This window comes from Camponotus vicinus, unplaced genomic scaffold (genome assembly GCF_025532165.1).
Source record: "Camponotus vicinus isolate PSW18456_S1 unplaced genomic scaffold, iyCamVici1.0 SCAF_7, whole genome shotgun sequence".
In the NCBI taxonomy this organism is placed as follows: domain Eukaryota; kingdom Metazoa; phylum Arthropoda; class Insecta; order Hymenoptera; family Formicidae; genus Camponotus; species Camponotus vicinus.
The window spans coordinates 12,814,135-12,837,683 of record NW_028141979.1 but is presented as its reverse complement, the minus strand read 5'-3'; the positions used below and the strand labels follow the sequence as shown (position 1 = coordinate 12,837,683).

The 23,549-nt window shown below is 34.5% G+C and overlaps 1 protein-coding gene across 7 annotated transcripts in view; it reads right to left on the bottom strand.

The window, feature by feature from the left end:
* Window positions 1-23,549, bottom strand: part of Dhc62b (Dynein heavy chain at 62B) — an 835,389-nt gene that overhangs the window by 792,798 nt on the left and 19,042 nt on the right. For all 7 annotated transcript variants that reach the window (XM_083104284.1, XM_083104287.1, XM_083104288.1 and 4 more), the window contains exon 4: window positions 9,803-10,046. In XM_083104284.1, the coding sequence (XP_082960410.1) occupies window positions 9,803-10,046 (244 nt within the window). The remainder of the gene's footprint in view (window positions 1-9,802; window positions 10,047-23,549) is intronic.

Sequence of the window (23,549 nt, the reverse complement as noted above, 5' to 3'; positions counted from 1 at the left end):
ACTTAGATGATTTAGTCTCACTGGCGGCCTTTGCGAGCACGTTTGCAGCGTGGAGGTATTTCTAAGGCTTCAATTATCACTTGTGCGAGTATCTTTGGCGCAGGAAAGTGAAAGAAAATGTGGACCCATTTGCTTGCTTGATAACTTTATTGTTAGAATGTACTCAGGGGTTGATGAATAATTTTTTCAATTGCAACTATGATTCTAAAATAATTTTTTGTATAGATCAGAGATGAGTGAAGGTACGAGTGATTATTATAAAAAAGTATAAGCTAGTGATATTTTTACACCTTAGCTTAGGGTAGGTTAGATTAGATATGTAAGTATGTAAATATATTTTTAACTTTCAAAAAAAGGAAAAAATAAAAAAATTAAAAAAGGAAATTTAGTTTATCGTATATTGAATCCCAAAAAATTTAGTTTAGTCTAGGTTTGATTAAGTTAGGTATGTACTCACACGGAAAAATTTATCTAATAGATATTTAAAAAATATTCTCTATATATCTAAATATCTATATATCTAAATATCTTCATATATCTAAATATCTATATGAGGTCTATATCCTCTATACATAACTAGTAGATGTATATATAACATCCACATATCTATATCCACTAAATAGCTACTAGAAATATCTACTAGATATATGCATGTTATCCACATATTTACATTCACACACAAAAAATACGGACCACTAAATTATAGCACAATTTTTTAACATCTTTCAATAACAATAAATCATCGTATTAAGGTGAAACAAAACTCAAATTAAAACCTGAACATTTCTTTTAAAAAGCAGAAACACAAATTTGAGTTACAAAAAATATTTTACAAAAAATATTTTAAAATGATGGACGTTGAAGATAGACCTTGAGAAATGAGAAACAAATTTTTTTTAACTGGTACAAAAATTTTACAAAAATTTTTATTTCCTGGTACAAAAATGTATGGGTTTTTAAGCTCATTTATTTCCTAATAAATTCATATTTTAATTAATTTTCTACGATCTTTTTCGATAAAGTTATATCGTTTTGCGGAAAGATTTGAATCTGACCGTCTATCTCTATGAAGCATCTTGGATCGAGTTACACTTTAATTTCTTTTTTGAAAAAGTTTTCTATGATAATTTGTTTCTGAATTGCAGATTTTACAAGGAAAGTTTCGTTTTGTAACATTTTCTTCAAAACGGTGTAACTTTATCAAAAAAGGTCGTAGAAAATTTATTAAAATATGGATTTGTTAAGAAATAAATAAGCTTAAAAACATTTTTGCAATAGAGAGCCGATTCTCCCGAGCAATGCAGCAGTTTAAAAAAAATTTATTTTCTCAAAGTCTATCTTTAGCATTTATTTTATAAAACATTTTTTGTAACTTAAATTTGGTTTTTTTAGTTTTTAAGAGGATTGTTTAATTTGAGCTTTATTTCATATCAATACGGTGCTTTTTTGCTGATTTGTTGCCATTAAAAGGTGTTAAAATATTTTGCTTAAATTTAGTTGTCCGTTTTTTGAGTGTGAGTATATATCCACCAAGTAGCTATCAAAGATATCTAATGGATATTCATATATATCCACGAGTTTCACGTCTTGCCTCTAGGTGGCGAAAAGAAAAACGCCTAACCCGAAAGTGGGATCCATCTAAGACAGTATAGAGGGTGTTTGAAATTTTTTCGCAGTCCCGAAGTGTGAAGGTAGATTGGCTCAAATTAAGAAGGAAGGTCTTCTACTGTTTTGCGATATTCGCAATAATTAACGAAAAATTAATTAAAGAAGATCGGCCAATACGCGTGGCTAGAAGTGCATGGCGGTGAAGGCGGTCTCACTGTAACATAATGGCGGCGCGCGGCGAAGCGGTGATTGGGGAGAGGAGGGATGAGTGTGTAGGCGCGCGGCGAAGGCTCTTCCCCTCCCCGCCATTATGTTACAGTGAGACCGCCTTCACCGCCACGCAACTCTAGCCACGCGCATTGGCCGATCTTCTTTAATTAATTTTTCGTTAATTATTGCAAATATCGCAAAATAGTAGTATAAGACCTTTCTTCTTAATTTCAGCCAATCTACCTTCGCACTTCGGGATTGCGAAAAATTTCCTGACACTGTATATACAGGGTGATTCAAAACAATCTGATGTCTTTGAAATATGATATTCTTGAACGAATTCTAAGACTATTTTTCCTCTTGAAAAATTTGGTCCAAAGCTTAATTTTTGAGTTATAATAGAAAATAGTTGGCTACTCACGAGTCCGATACAACGGGCAGGCAGGAACGGTGCAACGCGTCACGAGACAAATGCTCACCCGTTTTCCCAGACAGTCAATTTTATTGCACAATATTTAATCCTTTGAAGTGTATTAAATTATTATTGCAGTTTCTACACAATATTTAACAATATTATTACCGTCTAGGAGAGTTATAACGTAACGCTTAAAAATAAAATATTCAAACGCGAAATTACATAAAGTAACAAATAAACTGGAAATGGACGAATGAAAAACGAAATAGTAATCGCAATTTGATTAAATATTCTTATCTTTAAGAAAACTGACGAATTTTATTTCTTTCTGGGGATCGTTTATCTTATAAATAATAGCTTCTAAATTTCACTTGATTTTACACAATAAAAATATTACTATTTTAATATTACTTCTTTATTATTACTTGCAAATATTTACTTCCGCACAAATTAAGACATAAAATTACACGATAAATAGCGATTAGAAGTCCCCATTTCTCTCTTTCTCTTTCTCTCTCTCTCAATTATTTTATTCTTTATTTATTATTTTGCGTTTAAGAATGTTATGTTATGTTATGTTATGTTATGTTATGTTTGTTATTATTATCAGCATTTGTCTCGTGACGCGTTGCGCCGTCCCTGCCTGCCCGTTGTATCGGACTCGTGAGTAGCCAACTATTTTCTATTATAACTCAAAAATTAAGCATTGGACAAAATTTTTCAAGAGGAAAAATAGTCTTAGAATTCGTTCGAGAATATCGTATTTCAAAGACATCAGGTTGTTTTGAATCATCCTGTGTATACATATATATATATATATATATATATATATATATATATATATACAGGGCGATCCTGAAAAACGTTATGTCTTTAAAATGACGTATTCCTGACACCATTCTAAGACAATTTTTCCTTTACCAAAATTTGATTTGAAGCGTAGTTTTTGAATTATGAGCAAAAATAGTTAGTAAATCACGCGTCGGGTACAGAAGGCAGGCAGGAGCGACGCGGCGTGCCGCGAGCGCGGGCGCAGCTGACCGCCCGACGGGTGATTATCACCGCATGAGTCGCTAACTATTTTATCTTATAACATAAAATTATGCTTTAAATAAAATTTTGGTAAAGAAGAAAATGTCTTAGAATTACGTCAGAAATACGTGTTCCTTAAAATAACGTTATTTTAATAATGAAAAGTTGTTCCGGATCGCCGGCCGTCCGACGTTGCAATCAGCTGATTGCTACACGCGATGTGTGTATGGCGGAGTGTGTGCGTAAGAGAGAGAGAGAAAGAGAGAGAGAGAGGGAGGGTAGGAGGGACAGACATTCATACACACGCACGCACCTTTTTCTCGCTCTCTTTCTCTCTTTTACGCAACACTCATACACTCTCTCATTCAGTCTCTCACTCACACTCTCTCGGTCACTCACTCACTCACTCACCTGCTTACTCACTTGCTCACTCACCTTGTAGCAGCGTAGCGAATCTTCATGCTATGTATTGTTGTTATCTGCTGCACGGTTATGATTGCTAGAGATGCGCGACACATCGAAATTTTTTCGATTATTAATCTCACACTCGATTGACACAATACAGATTACACGATAACGAGTTTACTGTTTATTCACTCACTATTGATTTATCGATACCAAAAATTACTTTCAAAGAAACGCGAATGCAAACAACACATGACTCGACGCGAAGCGACGGACCGCGGAGACTGCGCGACCACAAGAGTTATGTTGCCAGAAACGCGACACGCGACATCTAACAAACGACTTGCGCGTGGCGCGTGATTGACGCGAGATAAGACGAACGATCGGCTAAAACCTTCGCATTGCGAATGCGGTAGAAAACATGAAACGTATAATGACATACTTAAAAAATTAATTATTTATTATAAATAATAACTATTTCTAATTATAATAAATAATTATTATTTAACTATTTCTAATTATAATAAATAATTATTATTTATTATAATTAGAAATAGTTATTATTTATAATAAATAATTAATTTTTTAAGTATGTCATTATACGTTTCATGTTTTCTACCGCATTCGCAATGCGAAGGTTTTAGCCGATCGTTCGTCTTATCTCGCGTCAATCACGCGCCACGCGCAAGTTGTTTGTTGGATGTCGCGTGTCGCGTTTCTGGCAACATAACTCTTGTGGTCGCGCAGTCTCCGCGGTCCGTCGCTTCGCGTCGAGTCATGTGTTGTTTGCATTCGCGTTTCTTTGAAAGTAATTTTTGGTATCGATAAATCAATAGTGAGTGAATAAACAGTAAACTCGTTATCGTGTAATCTGTATTGTGTCAATCGAGTGTGAGATTAATAATCGAAAAAATTTCGATGTGTCGCGCATCTCTAGCAATCATAACCGTGCAGCAGATAACAACAATACATAGCATGAAGATTCGCTACGCTGCTACAAGGTGAGTGAGCAAGTGAGTAAGCAGGTGAGTGAGTGAGTGAGTGACCGAGAGAGTGTGAGTGAGAGACTGAATGAGAGAGTGTATGAGTGTTGCGTAAAAGAGAGAAAGAGAGCGAGAAAAAGGTGCGTGCGTGTGTATGAATGTCTGTCCCTCCTACCCTCCCTCTCTCTCTCTCTTTCTCTCTCTCTCTTACGCACACACTCCGCCATACACACATCGCGTGTAGCAATCAGCTGATTGCAACGTCGGACGGCCGGCGATCCGGAACAACTTTTCATTATTAAAATAACGTTATTTTAAGGAACACGTATTTCTGACGTAATTCTAAGACATTTTCTTCTTTACCAAAATTTTATTTAAAGCATAATTTTATGTTATAAGATAAAATAGTTAGCGACTCATGCGGTGATAATCACCCGTCGGGCGGTCAGCTGCGCCCGCGCTCGCGGCACGCCGCGTCGCTCCTGCCTGCCTTCTGTACCCGACGCGTGATTTACTAACTATTTTTGCTCATAATTCAAAAACTACGCTTCAAATCAAATTTTGGTAAAGGAAAAATTGTCTTAGAATGGTGTCAGGAATACGTCATTTTAAAGACATAACGTTTTTCAGGATCGCCCTGTATATATATATACAGGGTGTTTGGGCAGATCGGGGCCAAATTTTAAAGAGTGATTCTTCATGATAAAATAAGATAAAAATCAAGAGTAAAAACATTTCGACGGAGGCTTCCTTTTTTAATTATAAACGTTTAAAGATTTGCATAAAAGGCACGGCAATCCGCCGATCTCGGACGTGCGTAGGTTACGTCGCTAAAATCGTTACCAAAATATACCGTGACACATAAGTACAGAAGCTTACCTCGTAGCAGCTGATGTAAAATCTGCGATATTCGACACGGCAATATTTTACTCCATACAAATCTGCTCACATAAATAATTAATAATATTTCATAGGGTATTGTTCTTCCGCGGTAGGGCAATTGTTCTTCCGCGCGAATGTCCACACAAAAACTCACAAACACGAATATTCACCGAAAATACTCATTGCACTTTTGTTGTCTGTATAATAACGTAGAAGAACATTATAATAAATGTTCAAAATGCCCACCATTCTGTTGTACGCAGAGTTCGATTCTTCTGTAGAAATTTTGTCTTATTTTTCGGAAATCCATCATTACGTGTTGTATTATATTTGATGTAAATATAATCCTTTGTTGTAATTCTTCCAATGTTAACACCGGCGTAGAATATACCAAAGTTTTTAGATGACCCCAAGAAAAGTAATCGAGGGGATTCAAATCAGGAGAGCGAGCAGGCCAAGGGATAAGTCCTCCTCGACCAATCCATTTATTTCCAAAATTATTCGTTAAATATTCTCGCACAATTCCAGTATAATGTGGTGCACCGTCATGCATAAACCACATGTCTCTGCGCACTTGTAGCGATATATCTTCTAGAAGTTCAGGCAACTGAAATTGTAAGAAGTCCATATATACCTGTCCTGTCAACCGAGGCAAAATAACAGGACCAATAATTTTATCACCAAGAATTCCTGCCCAAATATTAGTAGAAAATTGTCGCTGAGAATTTGTTTCTACCAGTGCATGTGGATTTTCGTCGGCCCAGACGTGACTATTATGAAGATTCACTATGCCGCATCTATTAAAAGTTGCCTCATCAGTGAATAATATTTTCGATATAAAATCTGGGTCTTCTGTAATTTTAGGCAAGATCCACGTGCAAAAATTAAATCTCCTTTCAAAATCTCTTGCTTCCAATTCTTGCACTCGCTGATAATGATACGGGTGCAATTGTTGCTCTTTTAAAATAGTCCATACAGTGCTGTTACTAATTCCTTCTATTCGTGCAATGTTTCTTGTACTTGTGCAAGGATTTTCTTCAATGTGTCGCAACACTCTTTCTTCTAAGTCCAGATCACGTTGACTGTATTCACCGAAATTCCTAGCTTTTAACATTCCAGTATCCCGCAATCTCTGATCGATTCTTGTGAATGTTTTTCTATTTGGCACATTTCTATTTGGATATTTTTCTTGATAAATACGTCGGGCTTCTGTAGCATTACCGTTTGCTCGGCCGTAACATAAATGCATATCCGCAAGTTCTTGAAAAGTATAATTCATTTTTCAAAATAAAATGAATTATAATATACACGAATGAAAATGTACACGAACGTACATACAAGTCAGTATCAAAATTATTATAGCATATTTTTACATACATACACAATCTGATTAGTCGCCGTACACTTTTTGCGCCGTACTCTATCTATAATGTTTCTGGCGATTGTAAAAAAACCATTGAATCGCAAAGGAAGAATGTATTTAAAACAAAAGATAGAATAGAATTATTGACGATACATGACGCCTAACAATAAATTACGAATTGCTATGCGAGTTAGATTTCAATCAGCATTTTATATACATTATTCTCTTTACATAAATATATTTTTCTTGCAATATATTGCTTTATGTTTACATTTATTTCAAAATTTTAATTTTATTTGTACTTAACTCTTTAGTTACCTGAATTTTTAGAAAATATATCGCTGCAAATGTGCAAAAGTATGTGGTTTATGTATTATGTGGTTTGTGCACCACATTATACTATGATAGTGTGAGAATATTTAAGAAATAATTTTGGAAATAAATAATAAATAATTTCGGTGCCGATGTTAACATTGGAAGAATTACAACAAAATATTCTATGCCGATGTTAACATTGGAAGAATTACAACAAAGGATTATATTTACATAAAATATAATACAACACGTAATGATGGATTTCCGAAAAATAAGACAAAATTTCTACAGAAGAATCGAACTCTGCGTACAACAGAATGGTGGGCATTTTGAATATTTATTATAATGTTCTCCTACGTTATTATACAGACAAAAAAGTGCAATGAGTGTTTTCGGTGAATATTCGTGTTTGTGAATTTTTGTGTGAACATTCGCGCAGAAGAACAATTGTACCCTATGAAACATTATTAATTATTTATGTGAGCAGATTTGTGTGGAGTAAAATATTGCCGTGTCGAATATCGCAGATTTTACATCAGCTGCTACGAGGTAAGCTTCTGTACTTATGTGTCACGGTATATTTTGATAACGATTTTAGCGACGTAACCTACGCACGTCCGAGATCGGCGGATTGCCGTGCCTTTTATGCAAATCTTTAAACGTTTATAATTAAAAAAGGAAGCCTCCGTCGAAATGTTTTTACTCTTGATTTTTATCTTATTTTATCATGAAGAATCACTCTTTAAAATTTGGCCCCGATCTGTCCGAACACCCTGTATATTAAAAAGTGCCTCTATTTTCAAATCAAGCGACGCAATAGCGTCGCGACGCCAAGTACATAAAAAACACGATCCGAGCATTGAGAATCACTGTTCTCGACGCGCTACTAAGTAGCTTATCCGGAATTTCACATCAAGTAAACTTTCGGTTAAGATACTTAATAAACTAAAACCGTAATCAAAAATTTAACGACACTTTTATTATGTAATGTGAATATAAGCTTTCGATTGTGATCAGTTTGAATAAAATCGATGCAATCAGTCCTGAGAAATGATGATCGAATATCAGAATTGTGACATTTTTCGTTCTTCTCTTCCTTTTCCAGGTTCAGACTCACGTACATATGCTCACACGCACACACGCAAAGCAAGTTTGTCTCTCGAGCGGCGTTCACATCGTACATATACGATTATTGTTTTGATGTGCAAAATGCTTTAAGAGACAAAATTATAGGTATGCATGTGTATGCATACGTGTGATAATGTATATGTATGTGTATACGTGTGAGAGATTAATTTATTTTCAAAAATCACCCCTTTGGGGTGAAATTTAATATCCTAGAAGCGGAGTCGTCAAAATATGGAACTTTTGCCGTTAAATAAATAAAAAAAAAGTAATTTCGTCATATAATAATAATTTCTAAAAAAACTATCTCTTATAAAACCAAATTTTAGAAACCACTCCTTGAGGATGAAAAATAATATCTCGAAAATGATACGTCGCAGAAATATGATTTCTACTATCGCGATTTTAGAATCTATGTACTCTTTGTTTGTCGAAGTCAGTAATCTCATCTCGAAACTGTTATACTAAATAAATCTTAATAAACACATTTAATTTCTCTCTCTCTCTCTTTCTCGTTCTTTTTAAACTATCTTATTCATTCTTTTAAATCTCACAAATTTCGATATCACTAATGATCAATAGTTCTACCGTATAATTAAGAGTACTCATCAAATATACATGATTGAGATTGATATAAAATCTTTAATATTCGTTTTTATAAAATTTCATCTAAAAAAATAATAAAGTGGGTATTTTAGAAATTTTAACATTTTTGCAAAGTGCGTTACTATAAAATATGTAATCAGACATAAAATTTTATTTATACTATTTTTATGTTATAAAACTTATAAAATCATAAAACTTATAAAATTTAAATCATTTTTACTGTTTTCTTTTATTTATTCTTTTATTCTATTATGTATTCTTTTATTGTTTCAATAATATTAGTTGTTTCAGTAATATTAAGAACAATAAAATCGATTTATTTCAAAATGTTTCATCTTTTTTAATGTGCATGAAAGAATAAAACACACGTATCCTTTTTTAATTAACTTTTAGATATTACATATGACTGTAAAATGAACTATATTACATATTTTCAAAACATTCATTTAAATCAGAAAAATATACTGTAGAATTTATTTCTATGTTAATTCTTTATTATAAAGTATTGGATAAAAATAATTACCAAAAAATGATTTTTTTATTACAATAGATTTTCTAAAATTGTTATATATTTTCTATCATAATCGTTATATTTTCTAAAATCGTTATAGTTATAAATAATTTGTAAAAATTGATGTTCAATAAAATAATTAATACATTAACATATAATTAATTTTTCATTTAATAAAATAAAATAAAATTTGTTGTCTGTTTTTCAGGCCATTAATTGTTAGTTTTTATTAGCGAGTATAAAATTTAATGAAAATAAGTATATTATTTTATATCAATGACAAAACGACATAATCTTTTATATTTAAGTATTTAATAATATTAATTAAACTTCTTTGATAATAGTACCTTTAATAGAGGCATCGTTGTTCGATCGGCGATGACACTCAATAGATGCTCTATAGTGTCGATTGCGCGATTGATTATTTGCAAACCGAAGATAGTTGTAGCACATTTAAGAAAACGTACTACAATATTTGTTGGCACATCCTGAATGTAACGACGATGAGAGACCGACTGTGCGATATTATTGTAATATAAAGCGATAATATGCACACTCTTTTTCAGGTCCGCTTCGACAAATTGAAAAAATCTGCAAAAAGTTTAAAAATTTAACTTAATTTTAAGCTTATAGGGTGTCTTACAACATCCGTACAATACTTTAATAACGTATTGTAGAGATAAAATAGAGTCAAAAATTTTAATACGAAAATATAGAAGCTACAACAATTTTCGAGTTATAAGCGATGAAAGTTTGCAAATAATATCGCAAAATTCGCACGTTTTGGTCACCATATTCACCAATCTATCATCTGTTATTGATTTTTTCATGTCAAGTAATATTTAATTTTATCACGCAACTGATTTCATTTTTTTGCTTTATTTTATAATGATTAAATAGATCAATTTCTACAAGTATTTCTTTAACTAAAAAGAAATGTATCTCATTTTTCAAATACGTAAAAAACATTAAGTTTTATAATTTTATATTTAAACGCAATAATTAAACAATTATTTAAATTTTTATTTAAAAAAGAAGTAAATGTTTACTTTAGGTTACACAGCTCGAAAAACTTTTATTTTCGCATATGTTGTAGAGGATACATTCCTAAGTAATACATCGTTTGAATTTTGTGGCGGTCTCTCTTTTCTCACAGAAAAGAGCGAGAGAGAATAATGTTTTGTCTCTTTCTATTATCCCCTTCATGCTACCGCATGCTACCGAAAGGCCGGAATCTGGCATCTCTGCTTGTTACTCGAGTCCTACATAACTCACGGACCGCCCGGTGAATATGCATAAAATGCATTTTTCCCTCTCTCGTAAAAAAAAAGTACAATTTAAAAAAATAATAATAATTAAAGCGAAAACGTATAATAATAAAAAGTAAATAATAATTTAAGTAAGAATAATAATGACATAAAGTGAGTAAGCAAATGAGAGAGAGAGAGAGAGAGAGAGTGAGGGAGGAAGAGAGAGAGGTATAGAGAGAGAGAGAATGAGAATGTATGTATTCGCATGTGTGTGTATGTCTGTAGCGATCAGGTGATCGCAGCAGGCGCCCCGCGTAAGCACCCGCGTCTGACCGTGAATCGCGCCACCCTTGCCTGCCTCTTGTATCCGACCCGTCATAAGTTAATTACTTCTTTTAATAATTCAAAAACTAAGCGTCGGACGAAATTTTGCCAAAGGAAAAATCGTCTTAGAATTGACTCAAGAATGTGTCATTTTAAGGACAATTAGGTTATTTTGAATCACCCTGTATGTATTTGTAAACTTTGCTTTGTCTTGCAAAGTACATGCGTGGACATCGTGTGTTCCGCCCTCCTTACGGGGGGCTCCACTTTCGCAAGATATAACCTAACTCAACCTGTGTCTGAAGTATGGGAAATACCTTGATATATGACATTTCGCTTCACATGGTTCATATGGTTCATGAGTTTATATAAGTTTGCAACTTCCTATGCGAAGCCAGGTATATTCCACACTTCAGACACGGGTTAGGTTAGGTTATATCTTCTGAAAGTGGAGCTCCCCCGTAGGAGGGGCGGAACATGCGGTGTCCACGCATGTACTTTGCAAAACGAAGGAAGTTATATACAAACATTTATTAAAAGTTTAGGTAAAATAAAAAGTACAATTTTTATTTATCAAAACTAAACAATAATTCTATAGCTTAGCGACATGGAAGCGACGAGCAAACGTAAACAAAAAAATATAAACACGCAAGTAAAATATAATATGAAACCGTGATGAGCAAATGTAAACAAAAATGTAAACACATAAATAGAATATAACGAAAAGATGCCATAAAAGTATGAAACTTCAAAAGTGCATATCTCAGAAACGAAAAAAGACCGCCGCAAAATTCAAACGGTGTATTACTTAGAAATGTATCCTCTACAACATATGTGAAAATAAAATTTTTTTGAGCTGTGTAACCTAAAGTAAACATTTACCAAAAAAGAATTAAATGTTGTAGCCGCGCCTTCGATTAACATGTCTACACTAAAATTATTTATCTTTACCGGTACGAAATGCAAGGACAAAATGATCGGAGACGTAGTTCTTGTAAAAACAGTATATTAGAACGTCATCTCCGAAATCGCGGACTGACTGAACTCACTCGAGATCTCGAAAAGCGACAATTAAAATCGATGCAAGTTTAAAGTAGAACTTATTATTAGAGAGAAACCAACGAGCATTTGTGTTCTGTTCGTGTTGTATTCTCGGCGAAATCTAGCCAGACAATTAGAAAAGTTCATGTACCTTTCCGTGTACCGGGTCTAACCGTGTGGCAAACAACATTTTGAATTTCGATCATATGATTTCGGCCAATCAAAAATCGACAACGATCTGCCTGTCCCGACGATTTGATATATGAGATAATATCAAAAATTAAAGAAAAACAAGGTTTTTGTGTGCGAACGGAATGTTTCGCACTTCTAGAACATTCGAGAAACAGATTTAAATATATAATTTCAACAAATTTAGTTTCTTGAATAAATTTTCCATATATTATTTATAATTTCTTAATATTAATTAATAACAAATTTTCTATACGTTATTTATAATTTGTTAATATTAATTAATCATCAATGTATGATGTACATAATAAATGTACACATAAGAAACGACAAAATAAAATCAATTGTAAAAATCAACATCACCTGACATGAAAAAATCAATAACAAATAGCAGATCGATACGCGTGTTAGTAAGTACAGTTACAAGTCTGAGCGGGAGAATTCATCGTGACATCATTGGTAAGCTTCGATCGCTAATAAATCAAAAATTGCAGCCTCAATATTTTCGTATTAGTATTTTTGACTCTATTTTATTTTTAGAATATGCTATTTAAGTATTGTACGAAAGTCGTAAGATACCCTGTATTTTTTATTTTGTAACGATGCATCCCCGAATGCATCGTTTCCCGGCGAACACCGGCCGGAAGCTGCCGCCCGACGAACATCGGTCGGGCAATGGCAGAGGCGCTGTGCGCCCATTTTTAATAACGTAGAGAACAACCTGGTAGGGACTCTCAATTATTGAGACACTGCCGTCGGGAGCCGTTACCGGCGGTTGAGAACCCGCGTTCGGCACCCCGAACTCCCCCGGGCGGATCCGAACCGTTCCGATTTTTACCGCTGCTCGGTGGGGGTAATTACCGAATACGCCGGCGCGGGTAATTAGCCAAGTATAAAACGGGCTCTCGACGGCACATCGGGACAGATCCTCCCGATCCTTCTCAAGCAGCCGAGCTCGTCTGAAGGCAAGCAAAGCAATCTAGAGAAAATCCTTGCGAAAGTAACAAGGCCAGAAGGTAGTGTGAACGCTGCCTCTGCCGATCGATATCGGCGCCTTTGAAATCGCCTCCGAACCGAGATCCTCATCAGGCATCGCGCATACACGGGGTGGAACACGAGCCGCCTCCGACGCTTGCTAGCGTCGCGACGCCTTCCGAAACCTTAAATCCTTAAAGGAGATAGAAGTTTAATAAATTACCGAAGCACCGGGATTTAAAGCGCCGAACAGCTGTGCTGTAAACACCGGCCGAAAGAAACGCGGGCAAAAACGCGCCCGACGGGTCGCAAAAACGCGATAACGCGCCGATACCGAGAATCGGGCAAGTGCATCGCGCCCGGCATTAAATTATATGCTTGTCGATCGTGCATCGCCGATACACGCGCACACACACACAACACCTTTGTACATTAACATATATACACGCGCATACACTCACACACACATTTGTACATATACACCGAAACAATAAATCTATTATTTCACACATATATACGTCATCGAATTATTTGATTTCCGCCACCTGGATCCGACGGCTATCCGTACAATTCAAATTTCGCGGTATACGAAAAATCGCCCGTTACAATTTTAATTGTGCAAATAAACAATCTTATACATCATATACTTAAAAATATACAAACATAAGTTTATAAATACAAACTACATATGATAATATTTTTATGGGTAAAGGTTGATATTAGGGGACTCATCTCCGATGAGCTTCACCTTGACATATGTTATCAAGATCACCGTTCTGAATAACATGCAAAAGGGGGGCCTTCGGTCCCCACCTCTCCCAACCGCCCCGCCGGTAGGGGACACATTGCGAAGAGTTCAATTAGAGTTCCTCAAGTAAGAGTTAGGACAACATCCGCCATTAATAGGGAACTGTAGCGCGCGCAATTTGAAAGACTTATATCATTCTATTCTATCATGTACATTCTATTAAATAGAGATTTATATTTCATTTATGTTAATAAATAATAAAAAATTCTGTAATATATTCTAAGTAGCAAATTTTAACGTTAATGTAATATAAATATTTATTTAACGTTTATTAAATATTTAATACACTCGCGTTCAAAAAATAGGGAACGCTTTTCAGAGGCCGAAAAAATGGTAATTTTCAACTGACTGTAACTCGGCGAAAAAAAATCACAGAAAAAAAACTAAAAAAGCATTTTGAAGCTTAAACCTTCGTCTTTAAGATGCTTCAGGCGATTTTTTAGAAGATCAATTTTTTTAAATTCTGTACTTCAAAGTATGAGGCAAAAAATTTTATCAAAAAATTATACAAGTTTGACGCTTTTCAGCTCGATAAGAAAATTTTTTTCTAAAACGTTATTCAAATAGTAATAAACTACAACATATTCTCTACAGTTTGCTTTTTTGCAAACTGCCGTATGATTTCTTTCACCGAGTTATCGGACTTTGAAAAAAAAACGTGTTTTTCAGGAGAATTATCGTAGCTCGCTGAAAAATGCCGTTACGGAATAGTTTAAAAAAGCATTTTGTAGAAAAAAGTGTATACCTTAACGTCTTGTAGATTATTTTTTGCAATTTTCTTCATTCGCTGTTCTGCAGCTGTGTGAAAAAACCATTGTTTTGTTCCTGAAGCGCTGTTCTTTGACACTCTGCAGTTCCGTCGAAAATTTTTTTTCGAAACTTTTCGCTCCAGAACTACAAACTGCGTTATTTCCCCTGCAAAGTGCTTTTTTTAAAATTGTTCTACGATTTTTTTTGACCAAGTCACATTACTTTGAAATAATCTATTGACACGATACATTGACACGAATAATGTTTACCGTCGGCATTAGCATTACCCAATGTGCACCACGTGGAGGTTGCTGATCGGATTTTGCACATCGTGTGTGTGTTTGCGTGTGTGTACGCGCGCGCGCGTGTGTGCCTGTGTGCATTCAAAATCGCGTTTTGCCTCCTCTCTGCTCTATCACGGCTTGTAATCGCTCTCGCATGTTTATGCATCTCTCGATGAAGTGCTGGGGAATTTCGCGCCAAATTTGCTGCAAATTTTCTTCCAACTCCTCTGAAGTACGCGTTTTGAGCAACAAGGTCAAACATTCAATATTTCGACGATCTTTCTCGCGTAATCGAGTGAAAATTTTTCGAAATGTTGCGAAGACATTTGGAAATAACGCAAGTCGCGCAAATAATTGCACTTTTAGAAACGGGTATAAGTACACGATTTGTAGCACAAAGATTCGGTGTTTCGATTTCCGTAGTAAGCAGAGCTTGGAGCCGATATCTCGAAAGCGGAAATTTTGAGAGACATGAGGGCAGTGGCCGTCATCGATTGACAACATCTCGGGATGATAGAGCAATTGTTCGATACACTTTGCAGAGGCGCACAGTAACGGCGAGACAGATTATAAGTGAGAATCAAAATCTGAACAACGTTAGCCAGCAAACAATTCGTAGACGTTTGAGGAAAGCTGGGCTACGATCTCATGCGCGCGCTCGAGTACCACGGCTCACATTCGGACATCGTTTACGGCGCTTGGAGTATGCACGAGAACACGTGAATTGGACTGCAAGACAGTGGAGTTCAGTCTATTTTTCGGATGAATCTCGTTTCTGTTTATTCAGCAACGATGCTCGCATACGCACGTGGAGAAGACGGAACGAACGATTCGATCGTCGTTGCGTTATGCCGATGCAGGCCTACAACAGTGGTTCTGTGATGGTTTGGGGCTGTATTTCCGCGAGAGATCGTAGTGATTTAGTGATCGTACCACCCCCACACACTATGACTAGTGCGCGATACATAAGCGCGATCCTCCAACGACAGGTTTTGCCACTGAGTCAGAGACGAAGAAACTTTATTTTCATGCAAAACAATGCCCGTCCACATGTCTCGAACCTGGCTCAGCGGTTCTTTGAGCGGCATAACATCACGCTGCTGCCTCATCCCGCCTGCAGCCCGGATTTAAATCCTATCGAGTACGTGGGGGATGAAATTGGACGTCGATTGAGAGATCGCGATGTACCGCCGCGTAATTTGGAAGAGTTGGAAGAAAATTTGCAGCAAATTTGGCGCGAAATTCCCTAGCACTTCATCGAGAGATGCATAAACATGCGAGAGCGATTACAAGTCGTGATAGAGCAGAAAGGAGGCAATACGCGATTTTGAATGCACACGGGCACACGCGCGCGCTCGCGTCACACACACAAACACACACACACGATGTGCAAAATCCGATCGGCAACCTCCACGTGGTGCACATTGGGTAATGCTAATGCCGACGGTAAACATTATTTGTCTGAAAAATATATCGTGTCAATAGATTATTTCAAAGTAATGTGACTTGGTCAAAAAAAATCGTAGAACAATTTTAAAAAAAGCACTTTGCAGGGGAAATAACGCAGTTTGTAGTTCTGGAGCGAAAAGTTTCGAAAAAAAATTTTCCACGGAACTGCAGAGTGTCAAAAAACAGCGCTTCAGGAACAAAACAATGGTTTTTTCACACAGCTGCAGAACAGCGAATGAAGAAAATTGCAAAAAATAATCTACAAGACGTTAACGTATACACTTTTTTCTACAAAATGCTGTTTTAAACTATTCCGTAACGGCATTTTTCAGCGAGCTACGATAATTCTCTTGAAAAACACGTTTTTTTTTCACAGTCCGATAACTCGGTGAAAAAAAATCATCACGGCAATTTTTAAAAAAGCAAACTGTAGAGAATATGTTGTAGTTTATTACTGTTTGAATAACGTTTCAGAAAAAAATTTTTTTATCGAGCTGGAAAGCGTCAAGCTTGTATAATTTTTTGATAAAATTTTTTGCCTCGTACTTTGAAGTACAGAATTTAAAAAAATTGATCTTCTGAAAAATCGCCTAAAGCATCTTAAAGACGAAGGTTTGAGCTTCAAAATGCTTTTTTAGTTTTTTTTCTGTGATTATTTTTCGCTGGGTTACAGTCAGTTGAAAATGACCATTTTTTCGGCCTCTGAAAAGCGTTCCCTATTTTTTTGGACGCGAATGTATTTCATTAATAAAATATTAATTAAATATTAATAAAATAAATATTTAATAAGTATTAAATAAATATTCATATTACAGTAACATTAAAATAAACGTTCTTTTAATTAAAAAGGGATATTATCCAATTATTTAACCATTTTAAAAATATCTTTGAAAATAAGTTTGAAACATTTTTTTATACATTTGTTTGATACTTGGAATTATTTATATTATGTTTTTAATTTATATTATTGTAATTTATTTGTATCTCTTTGTAATTTATGATTTGTTTTTTAATTTAAAATTATTTTTCCAAACTATTTTTATATATAAGCTTAAAGTTTTACATTAAGGTTAGTTATATCTCAGTTTTAAGTTTATAAATTTACAATAAAAGAATACGTTTTATTAGTAAATATCACTTAATAATCGTTATATGAAATGAAATAGATATAAAAATTAATTCTTTGTTATATTTGAATTATTTTTAATACATACCTATACATTATTTACCGTGACATGTCTCGAATAGCTTTGTCTTCTTCCTTCTTCTTTTCTGTCTCTTTCTCACTCACTGCTTCCCTATAAATGGCGCGACCAATCAGAAATCATCACGCGGTGTCCTAACTCTTACTTGAGGAACTCTAAGTTCAATCACAATGGATATATGCTGTAAGTTGTAAAGCGAGGTCCAGCTTGCCTACCGGCGGGGTGGTTGCCGGAGGGGGGGCCTTCGGCCTTCGTTTGCACTCCCCGCGCGTGTGTGTATGTACACATACATTTGTGATATTTTTTAATTGTATTAAATTGTATTAAATTGTATTAAATTCTATATAAATTTAAATTGTTTACCTTTTTTTCACTTACCTTTAATTTACCTTTTTTGCGTTTTTCTTCGACTTGCGAGTTCGACCGCCATTTTTAAGTTTCATATTCGTGTTCAGGAGCTAAAAATACGTAGGAATTGGGTATTCTTACCCATTATTTCATATAGGTGGGTTTTCCGAAGGTTTAATAAGGTCTATAAAAAGTTACAAATCTATGTGAAACCGTACAATAATAAACCTTTATTAGTTTATAACTTTCAACACGACAAGAGATCTGTTATTGTACATGGTGTCCGAAAATTATGTGAAGTTCGTAAAACTTCTTTTGTTTACAAGTTTTTAATAAACAACGAGCAATGGTTAAAATCTTTTGCATGTTACTCAGGACAGTGACCTTGATAACATATGTCAAGGTGAAGCTCATCGGAGGTGAGTCCCCTAATATCAACCTTTACCTTTTTAAGAATACCTACTAAAATATATACAAGGTGTATAAATAATACCGGGATGGTGAAATATCTCGAAAACTAAGCATTTCAGAAAAAAATGTTTCAGATAAAAGTTGTAGAATTTCAAAAGATCTATTTACTGGCGCTATGACTTTAACCTTGGGTGGCGTTGCCAAGGTCAGAACAAGGTCAACTAGAATTTTTTAAATGGGACCCTCTATTTTTTATTGCATATTCTTGTAGCTCATCTCGAGAGCTTTCCAAAACACTATAATTAAGTTAGTTTTCATTAAGTACTTTCCCAGTTATGAGGCTTGAAATCATTTCTTAATTTTACATAAACCGTAAAATATCTAGTAAAATATTCATTTTTCGATTATCTTACCTTAATATTTTTATGTACAAAATAATGAGAGGAATCAATTGGTGTAAAGAAAAAACATAGTTGTTTTAAAAAAAAAATATGTAATTGTTAATTGCAAATTACATATTTTTTCTTAAAAACAACTATGTTTTTTCTTTACACCAATTGATTCTTCTCATTATTTTGTACATAAAAGTATTAAGGTAAGATAATCGAAAAATGAATATTTTACAAGATATTTTACGGTTTATGTAAAATTAAGAAATAATTTCAAGCCTCATAACTCGGAAAGTACTTAATAAAAACTAACTTAATTATAGTGTTTTGGAAAGCTCTCGAAATGAGCTACAAGAATATATAATAAAAAATAGAGAGCCATTTAAAAAATTCTAGGTGACCTTGCTCTAACCTTGGCGACGCCACCCAATATTAAACTCAGCGCCAGTAAATAGATCTTTTGAAATTCTACAACTCTTATCTGAAACATTTTTTTCTGAAATGTTTAGTTTTCGAGATATTTCACCGTCCCTGTACTTTTTATACAATCTTTTTCTAAAATTAAAAATAAGAAAGTTATTTGGGGTGGGACATTAAAATGGGACACCCTATATATATATACAGGGTGTCCCATTTTAATGTCCCACCCCAAATAACTTTCTTATTTTTAATTTAGAAAAAGATGTTTCAGACAAAAGTTGTATGGTTTCAAGGGGGACATAAGGTGGTGTCATTAGTTTGACCTTGAATAGTTGCTTCAAGGTCACGTAAAGGTCACCTTCAATTTTTTAAATGGAACTGCCTATTTTTTATTACATATTCTTGTAGCTTATCTCGAGAGCTTTTCAAAACACTATAATTAAGTTAGTTTTCATTAAGTATTTTCCGAGTTATAAGACTTGAAATCATTTCTTAATTTTACATAAACCGTAAAATATCTTGTAAAATATTCATTTTTCGATTACCTCATCTTAATACTTTTATGTACAAAATAATGAGAGAAATCAATTGGTGTAAAGAAAACACATAGTTGTTTCGAAAGAAAAATATGTAATTTGCAATTAACAATTACATATTTTTTCTTAAAAATAACTATGTGTTTTCTTTACACCAATTGATTCCTCTCATTATTTTGTACATAAAAGTATTAAGGTAAGATAATCGAAAAATGAATATTTTACTAGATATTTTATGGTTTATGTAAAATTAAGAAATGATTTCAAGCCTCATAACTCGGAAAGTACTTAATGAAAACTAACTTAATTATAGTGTTTTGGAAAGCTCTCGAAATAAGCTACAAGAATATGCAATAGAAAGTAAGGGGTTTCATTTAAAAAATTAAAGGTGACCTTTACGTGATCTTGAAGCAACTATTCAAGGTCAAACTAATGACACCACCTTATGTCCCCCTTGAAATCATACAACTTTTGTCTGAAACATCTTTTTCTAAAATTAAAAATAAGAAAGTTATTTGGGGTGGGACATTAAAATGGGACACCCTGTATGTATATATATATATATATATATATATATATATATATATATGTAATATGAAGATATATATACAGAGTGTCCCAAAAGTTCCGGAACGGCCAAATATTTCGAAAATAAAGCATTTTAGAAAAAAATGTTTCCTACAAAAGTTGTAGAGCTTAAAATAAGGCACTTGATGGTGACCTTGACTTTGACCTAGGGTTCAAATTTAGTGGTCATTTCAAATCCATTTCGGGAGGCCATTTAAAAATTTCAAGGTCAGCTTGAAATTTTGAAATGGAATCCCCTATTTTTCATTACATATTCTTGTAGCTTATCTCGAGAGCTTTCCAAAATGCTATAATAAATTGTTTTTTCATTGAGTACTTTTCGAGTTATGAGGCTTATAATAATATCGTGATTTTACATAAACCATAAAATATCTAGTAAAATATTCATTTTTTACTATCTTACCTTAATACTTTTATGCACAAAATAATGTGAGGAATCAATTGGTGTAAAAAAAACACATTTAGTTTTAAGAAAAAATATGTAATTGTTAATTGCGAATTACATATTTTTGCTTAAAAACAACTATATATGTATGTATCTATGTGATATATTTTTACAGGACTTTTTGAACAACCGAACCTGACATATGTAAGGCTTTCCAAATGTCAAGATGGTGGATCTGCCATATTGATACTTATGTAAATTTTCTTTAACATAAATTTTCTTATAATTTCATACTTGTATATTTTAGCGAAAAAAAATCGTGCAACGGCAATCGAAAATGGATTTGAAAGGTGAAGACTAGTATTATATGATGCTATTGGTAGAAATATTTCAAAAAACTAGGTTCTGCCATAATAAATTCATGAAATTTGCCGAAATTACCATTTTTGGACTATTTAACTGTAAATTACTCGAAAACCTAATGTGTTGGGGAAATTCTGCGGCCAGATTCGTTTTTAGTGTAAAAAAATTTATCAGATTGATTTACTCTGCTTTTTGTAACTGACCCTCGCAGGCCTGTATAATTAAGTTTAATAGGGAGCGGGAGAGATAGGAATTTAAAATGTAGGTAAAAGGGGAAAATTATAAAGAAAATGAATAAGTTCACATACTTAGAGTGTATAATGCAAAGAAATGGAAACCAGGAAGCATATAAGAGATTAAAAAGAGCGCAGCAATAATGGGATAAATATAAAGAGTAAGAAAAAGAAAGTTTAAAAGCGAATGGGAAAAAAGGACATAACGTTTGATGTGTTAACATGAACAGTGGTGTTCCAGGACGAGTAAAGCGCAATATATGACTGTTTCAAGATCAGTCTAGCCTCTCCTTCCCGACTCCACTTCCACCTTCTAGAGGGGAAGTTAAGTCGAGTATCTTATATCGAGATTGCGGTACTCGGCAATAACCCCTTTGGAGACATGGGATGACAAACAGATGGGAGCTAGGGGATACTCAGCACATATGTCCAAGTGCAAAATACCAAACCAGCATGGGTTGGTGAATGAGTGCTACTTGAACACTCTTTATCATACCTATCCTGTGGTCATTTCGCAAGACCGGGGGGTCTAGACTTAAACATCTATACCGCGAAGAAGAAAACCTCTATAAAAAATAACTCCAATTTTACAATGGGAAACGCGCCAACAAGATGAATGGCTGATGGACGATCAGTTATTAGTGCCAATTTCGACATACCTGGCGCTCTATCATTGCAATTAGCCTTCTCATGGGGAAGGTCGTCACCTCATGAGCGTTTATTTCGTTTCAACTCGTGGAAATCACATGGAATCAAATAAATTATTACAGCAAACCTTTCACAAAAATATGTTCATCAATAACACAAGACAAAGAAGTAACTCTTGGAATTCACTCATCCATCAACTCCAACCATCCGTCAACATCCGAGGAGTACAAGAACAACACACAAGAACACAATGTTAACCCTAATACAAAATGGCAATTCGACAAATCACACAAAAGAAAACGAAACGTTAATAGCCCTCGAGACAAAAACAATCAGGCTAAACTCCAGAAACAAACATTATATCAAATACCAACAAAAAACAGTTCCGATATATTAACAGAAGTTAATGAGAGCACTTTGAAATCCAACTCAACAAGACAGAAAGAATTTAATCCTCCAAAATCCTAACTCATTTGTAACGATGCGTTTACGCATCGTTCCTAATTATCAATAAAAGTATATATGTTCCTGCTAACACGCTTTGCTTTGCGTCTTACCCGCTATTATTTTCACATTCTGTCTCGTTTATACCCGCTCGCTTTTTATCTCGCTCGCTTTCTCGCTTACTCGCGCTGCCTGACGCAGGCTGTCTCGCTCACTTACTCCCTCGACTATCCGTATCTCTTTCACACTCGTGCCTCCTACCTGAGCGACCTACCAAATAGGGAGACTCCAGCCGAGTATATAAACTGGCACGGCCGGCGCATCAGGGTGAAATCTCAACCAGATCTCTCCGGGCCGAGGTGTTTCTCGGCTCTCAACCGGGTGTCTTTGGTTTCGGTCATCAGTCCAGGTCGAGGTGTTTCTCGACTTACGGGGTGTTTAGAAATAAATAAGACACACACTGCGACACAGATACACGATCACACATATACACCGACATTCACACATACACACGCTCACTTACATGTTTGTATACACTTGTAAATATCACAATTAAATACAGATTCGTCCAACTGCATTGTTCGCACAAGTTTGATTCTTCCCTTCTCTCGAATCCTGACAATCGAATCTCGAATCCCGACGAGCCGATCGTCGAGAAAGGCGACCGCGTTACACATCTTTGTCACTTGAGTACTTCAAATTAATAAATTGAATGAAATCTTCAAAACAATAGTCAACAACGATTCCACTAAAATACACATTAACAGCAATGAAGTCAGGACATATAGTCAAACTATTACCAACAGATATTGACATATACAAAGCCATAAAAAAATATTTTACACAACACAAGTTATTACACATACCTGCTAAAACATGAACGCTCTTATCGCGTTGTCATGAGAGGAGTCCACTACACTACAGATAAAAACGAAATAATATCTGAACCCTAAAAACATGGACATGAAACAAGAAATATAATCAATGTCTTCACAGAAGCTCTAAAAATTCACTACCACTATTCTTTATTGACTTCGAACTTAAAGCAAATAAC